Source organism: Procambarus clarkii, chromosome 27 (assembly GCF_040958095.1).
Source record: "Procambarus clarkii isolate CNS0578487 chromosome 27, FALCON_Pclarkii_2.0, whole genome shotgun sequence".
Lineage (NCBI taxonomy): Eukaryota > Metazoa > Arthropoda > Malacostraca > Decapoda > Cambaridae > Procambarus > Procambarus clarkii.
In genome coordinates, this window is record NC_091176.1 from 16,832,038 (window position 1) to 16,839,461 (window position 7,424).

Genomic DNA, 7,424 nt, shown 5'->3' on the forward strand with positions numbered 1-7,424 from the left:
TATATATTTATTTTGCCTAAAATATTTTTTGAATTTATCTTTTAACATTGATATACATTTTGTCTATTTACAATTTACTATGTATTAAATAATTTAAACTAAGCAATAAATATGTGGGGTTTATTAACTCAGCAAATCTTAATTTTATAAAGAGATTTTGAAACATCGGCATTCATGCACTTGCCGTAGACTCTATGAAGGTGTAGTGTAGTGTAAGGATTACATGGTGTCAAGAGCTACCTTTGATATATAATGAAATCCCCATTCCGCACAATGGTTTGTCATACGGCAACATGTTATGAGTATCTTGCATCTCACATTTTGGATGCAATATGAGGATATATTTTCTAGAACACGGAAGTGAACAAAGTAATAGCCAAGCATCAATCAATAGTTCCTCATTCTTCCAGGTCTAATAACTTTAATGACTGGACAGTAAATAATGTAGTGTGTGAGATCATGACCCAGTTCTTGCTCTAAGAACCTACACATGCAGTGCCATGGTAAACGACAGCCTATGTTTATCCTGGAAGCCCTAATGTCCCACTGTTTGCTGGACGCTTTGTGCTTTCAGGCCTTTGAAAGTATGTATTTTGTCTCCTATCAGACCTTTGTGTTTGGAGAAATGCTTTCATAGGAACAGCAATGGAGATATCGAAGTCCAGTTCAACTTCATATTTGTTAAATGATAATTTGGATGCTTTGTCTCATAATGATGAGTTATATATACATGAGATGGAATCATTACATAAAGTGTTTTATTTCCAATTTTCTGTGCAGCAAAACGGGAATTTATAATCGCTGTTAGGAGATTAAAGTCTACGGATACCGAAACACATATTTCACTTATTGCAATGTCTTTCAATACAGACAACGAGTTTCCCCTAAAACTTCCTCAAGTTCATGAGGGCTTTATTAATTGCCACAGACCCCAAATACGGATGACAGTGATAGTTATAATTTAAATATTTAGTTTTAATATTTATAATTAGATGAAAATGTCTTCATCTATGAAGTATTTCCAGATATAAAACGAAGTGGTTAGTGCTGAGTCATACTCAAAACTGTGCATGTGTTTTATTTTTAGATGCACGTAAATGTAATGTACTATTTGCTTGTTTAAAGCCATCTGTTCTGTTCATTGTGTAGTTTTATAGAGGAAAAATATATAAATGTTTCTCTATAAAAAATTACAAGCAGAATTAAAATTTTGTGTATTCCCAGATCTGAAAATTGATGCAAATACCAATAGAGTGTAAAATTGAAGATTTCTTGTGTTATTGATGAAATTCAACATTTAGATAAACCTGATTCATTGCGATCAAGGTGTTTGTGTAGTGATATGTCCAGAAAACATTTCAACACGTCCAGCCATACACAAGCTCAGTAAACTGCTCTTCATTAGCCGCAAGTGAATGAGTTCCTATGTTGTAAAACAGAACTGCACTTTTTTCTCTACCGTACTTCATTCAGTCCAGGTTTAATTTAAATTTATATTTCTGTGTTATTTGAAAATTGTTTACATTTCAAAATTTTAATAATGATTACTTTTAATACTACTAATATATATATATATATAAATACAGAGGTCTAGCACACTGCTACAGCTTTGTTCCGATCGGCTCGGAGACCCTCGGTTCGTGGGGAAAATGTGCATTGAAGTTCCTGAAGGAATTGGGGGACAAATTGATCAGCGCTACAAAAGACCAGAGAGCAAAAAGTTTCTTGTTCCAGCGCCTCAGTGTTGCGATTCAAAGGGGAAATGCCTGTTGCGTCTTGGGCACTAGTCCAACTTCAGAGGAATTCGAAGAAGTGTTTGACTTGCAACAATGATCGAACCCGTCTGTGACATTCATCAATGTTTCCCATTGTTGTGTTCTTCAAGAGATCCATAACCTTTAAGCACCTTTTTGCATTATTATTTTTGTATCAACCCATGTATATCTTGTAACCATCAAATGCATAATAAAGCACAAAAAATATTCAAGGAAGGGGGTGGTAGGAGAAAAGCACACAGAAACTGTATTGGAGGGGATCTAAACATTCCCTCTAATGCGTTATGCGGGGTTTCTTCCGAGGCTATGGGTCCCCCTTCTTCCAGCTAGAGGTGGTACTCCCTTCCTATATTATATATATATATATATATATATATATATATATATATATATATATATATATATATATATATATATATATATATATATATATATATATATATATATATATATATATTCTAAATTAATAATAATAATCATAATAACAGCAGTTCTAACAACAGCAATAACCATAACAATTAAAACTTGGTTATTATTACCCTCAACACGATATTAACAAGACCACTCTCCCTAATATTCTAAATTGCTTTTCCATTAGAATTAGGAATGGGAACGTCCCCTGGTAATTTCTGTTTGATAACGTTTGCCAAAGCGTCGAAGTCGGTCTCTCTAAAACACACCTCATGCGTCTCTGTACCGTGGTTGGTGGAGGAGGGACTAGGGAATTAGGAATGAGAGAAGAGAAGAGAAGAAGTAAGAAGAGAGAGAGCAGAGGGAGAGTTAGAAGTGAGAAAGGTAAGGGAGCCAAGAGGGTGGTGAAAGTAAGAGTAGGGGATGGGTTGAGAGCATAAATAGTGTGTGTAACGTCGTTTGCATCAAATTTTGTACGTTTTCTTACCCCGATGCCTCCTTAGAAAATTATTACAGAAATTATAGTAAATATTAGCTGTTTTAAGAAAACAGTAAATAGAAAACGGAGCAATAGAGTATGATGTAGGCGAGAAGGGACGGGAATTTTCAGTAGAAAGCCCTTGGACTATATGGCACTTGGAATAGATCATAATAAGGGTTTGGGATGGGACGGGGGAGGGGGGATCAGAAATGGTACCCAGCCTCCTGGACGGTCGGGGATTGAACGCCGATCTGCATGAAGCGACACCATCGCCCAACCGTCCAACCCAAGTGTTTGGGCAGATGTAAAGGAGTATGCAAGGAGAGTGATAAGAAGGAATGAAGGAAGAAATAAAAGTTTGGATAATTGGTATCTCAAGCAGCAGTCAAGCGTGTACTTTGGCTTCATTAATACTTGTTTTCGTTAGTTTGTTGTGTCGAGCTATCGTAGGGTGTTCATTCATCAGGTTACGTATTATGGGTTACTTACAATAGCTTGTACGAGGTACTAGCAATTGTGAGGCCAGTAGCCTCTGTAAGGGTACCAGCAACTATCACGCTACTGACTACTGTCAGGGCCACAGAAGCCACCGATCAGGCTACTAGCCACAGTGCTACTAGCCAAAGTGCGTGGCCGTCAATAGTTAAAATATTCATGGAGAAATAATCTTACATATACCTGAACATCTTGGAGATTTACAAAACTGTTCATCACTTCTAGCATTCTATTTATTGTACAGTTACTCTTCCAGTGTTCGATAGTGTTGAGAGCAGAGAATTTCACCCATTCCTCCTATAGTACTTGATTCTAGCATAATCTAATGAGTCTCGAGTGAGTAAAGATTCATCTCATTGTACTAAGATTTTAATTCATTAAAGTGCAGCATCTTTCAAAAAAAATTATTAAATAAAAACCACAATTTTGTGAATTGGTTTATGCAAGAAATTTACTACAGCACGAATACAGATAAATATAAATAAATCTATTAAATCGTTCACCATGTACGTAAGTTACATGTAGGGTTATAGAACTAAATCTAAATTTGCCTCATATGATTCGCTTTTTGAGATATATCTCCATATAGGCCTTTGGTTGAACTGGTATTGGTTAGATTCTGAACAAAGTTACTCTCTTTCTCTCTCTCTCTCTCTCTCTCTCTCTCTCTCTCTCTCTCTCTCTCTCTCTCTCTCTCTCTCTCTCTCTCTCTCTCTCTCTCTCTCTCTCTCTCTCTCTCTCTCTCTCTCTCTCTCTCTCTCTCTCTCTCTCTCTCTCTCTCTCTCTCTCTCTCTCTCTAAAGTGACTGACGGTTTTGTACATAAGTTTTAACAGAGTTGAATAGATATGCATATGTTTTGTAAGTCACACACATCGATCAATCTTGATTCTGATTAGAAAAATCGACAGACATGTGTGTGTGACAGAATCAGCTAATTAGTCTGGAAGATTACCAGAGTAACCGAAGACAGAATGGGGCACATAAAAGCTACAGAAAACTTGGACATTCTTTGACAGCTATTAATAGTGCCACGCCTAGTCACTGCTGCTCTTGATCTACTTCTGATGACCAATTACGACTGTCAGAGGGGCTTATGTGACTCTGGCCGACATGGTAAGACGTGCTCTTAATATTTTTTTTCTATTCTGAACTTTTTAATCAATTTCACAGACATTTAATGCACCTCACTTAGAACGCAGTGAGCAAAGTAGTGTACCAATTGTCAGTCAACTTGTGTACAGATTCTGAGGCCTATTGGGCTCTATCATATCTACTCTTGAAAATGTTTATGGAGTCTGCCTCCACAACATCACTGCCTAATTCATTCCACTTGTTAAATGCTAGTGCGTGTGTCTTTTGTAGTAAATAAACTGTCTTTGTCTACCCCTATCAATTCTTTTGAGAATCTTGTATGTGGTGATCATGTCCCTTCTAACTTTCTTGTCTTCCAGCGATAATGTACTCACCTAGTTGTACTCACCTAGTTGTACTCACCTATTGGAATTGTATGTCTGTGTGTGTATGTGTGTGTGTATACCAATCAGATGTATATTTAAATATTTTTATCATGAATCTTCGCCATATTATGTTTTTCATCTACTAGGAAGGACGTTGAATCATTATCTCACAAAATGAAATTATATGTTTTATTAATGAAAACTTAACTCTTCAAAATAATCGTTCAAAATATCCCGTAAAAAAATACAATTTTAATTTCAATGAAAATTATACTTCGTATCTCACAGATTTATTATATCAATATTAGACACGGACCAATAATATATATTTCGCTTGTCGTTGATAACAAACTCGAAATCGCATCATTATTCCACACCTGCTGTTAAAAGTACATTAGCGGATGTCTGTCGCTCGACACGTGTGTGTGTGTTTTAGTTAATGTTATATTGTCACTTCTGTTGCACATCTCTCTCCCGTTATACAGCCTCTCTTTATCCTTCACTGTTGTGTCTTCCTTTACTGTTATACCTCTTTCCACTTTGTTAGACTTCCTCCACAGTTGTACAGTTATATTTCCCGCAACTGTGGGAAATATATGTACATTTATATATACATATATATATATATATATATATATATATATATATATATATATATATATATATATATATATATATATATATATATATATATATATATATATATATATATATATATTTTTTTTTATACACATGTATACCTGTGAATCTATACAGGTGTCTTTGTGTATATGTACATATATTTCTATGTATTTGTACATATATCTCTCTGTGTACCTGTACAAGCTTCTGTGTATCTAAAAATGAATCTGCGTATCTGTACATTCATGTTTGTTTATCTATATATTTATCTCGTACATCTGGACAAGTAATTTGTGTATATTATATCTATTTTTGGTTATCTTTACATTTCTCTCTCTCTCTCTCTCTCTCTCTCTCTCTCTCTCTCTCTCTCTCTCTCTCTCTCTCTCTCTCTCTCTCTCTCTCTCTCTCTCTCTCTCTCTCTCTCTCTCTCTCTCTCTCTCTCTCTCTCTCTCTCTCTCTCTCTCTCTCTCTCTCTCTCTCTCTGCATTGACAAATATAATTTTATATCTGCACAAAATATTTGTTTATTTTCATGTCTTTATCAATTTAAATATATTTATCAGTATTGTTATTTAAATAGCTAGCATTATGTATACCTATTTAATAATTATAATATTTTGATGGTGCTCATCATATGAAGGATTGGTAGCGAGTGCTCCAAGCGTTAATGAGTTATGACTCGTGATTAGCAGCAAATCTCCCGTTTAAAAGTAAAACAGTATCCTCTCTAACTTACCTTGAGAGAGGCAGATGGCACTACAGGCGATGAAAACTAGGGTGAGGCGAGATACAGCGTAGTTGTGAAGGCCAGCAGTGCCTCTCACCACCTTGGTCAGTGGTGGCACCCACTGCTTGGCTCCCCCGATCCTCATGGTGCCATCAGGTGTAATTAGAGTTCGTTTAACGCTCACTGTCCTCGCTCCTGGGTAATTGTTCCTTGTCAGGCAAGACCCTCAAGAGATTATTATTGCTGATAAGTGCCAGAGTGATTGCTATTGTTGCTGCTGCTACTACTGCTGCCTCTTTGGCGGAATGTTTGGTGGTGTTTCTGCGAGTGTTGGTGGTGTGTGGTAGTCGGTGGCTTGGTTGTGGTAGGCGGAGGATAACAAAAGCAAAGGGATAACGACTCTATGATTGGCTGGCCATGTTGTAGTTACGGTTGATGTTTTAGGGCTGCAGTTCTTTCAGGCTGGTATTTCCAAGTTCGGCAGGTTGTGATAGTGTTATATTTCCTCTCTTGACGTGTGAGTGTGTCTTTGTGGGAGGCACAGAACAGAGATCCAGCCCTGATGATGCCTATAACACACACGGAAGACGTTTCGGGTCCTGTTTTAATATAAATTGGTAAATCATGACAGCTACTTAGCTTCTCGTGCTTGCTGTTGGGATTACACAATTAATAGTGAGATATTAAGCAAATACAAAGAGTTTCAGGTGTATTTACTTGAAGGTTAACACAATAATTGACATGTTTTTATATCAGAGAAAAACCAATGTTTTGTGTTTATATGTTATGAGCAAAACTTAAGCGTATGATTACCAAGTTAAAATGATCGATATATATATATATATATATATATATATATATATATATATATATATATATATATATATATATATATATATATATATATATATATATATATATATATATATATATATATATATATATATATATTGACTCCCTTTATTATAAATAATTTATTTATATTTTATAAATTAGGTATATTTATATTTGCTCAGCTTTGTTACATTTGAATTACAGTATGATTATTTTCACGAGTAAATATAATATCCAATAGATTCAACTTCACGTTTAGATAAACAAAAAAATATTCTTAGCTCAGACGCAGGAGTGGCCATGGAAGACGATTTATGACGTGTCTCAGGATCGTTTGTCTGGCTATTTCAAGACACTTAAATCATGTTTCCTTTTTTAAAGTCTATGCCCTCCCCCCAAAAAAATAATTCGAGTGAGTAGGCACTCTCGAAGGAGAGTCTTCGTGACTCGAGCTCCTCAACAACTCACAGAGGAAAATACAATGTTTTAATCTTTAACTAAGAGTGAATTAAAAAATCAATGATAGCATGCTATAATTTGGAATATATCTATGTATCACTTATTTTCTGTGTTTTGCACTCATTACCACACGGAGATGTTGATACTGATTATAGGAGAA

General features: G+C 35.4%; 1 protein-coding gene across 1 annotated transcript in view; it reads right to left on the reverse strand.

Moving 5' to 3' along the window:
- The window catches only part of LOC138369290 (nephrin-like), a 277,270-nt gene extending 270,562 nt beyond the window's left edge, over positions 1–6,708 (reverse strand). Inside the window, exon 1 of the mRNA XM_069332387.1 lies at positions 5,981–6,708. Coding sequence (XP_069188488.1) covers positions 5,981–6,116 — 136 coding nt within the window. The 5' untranslated portion in view covers positions 6,117–6,708. The remainder of the gene's footprint in view (positions 1–5,980) is intronic.
- Positions 6,709–7,424: the final 716 nt, after the last annotated feature.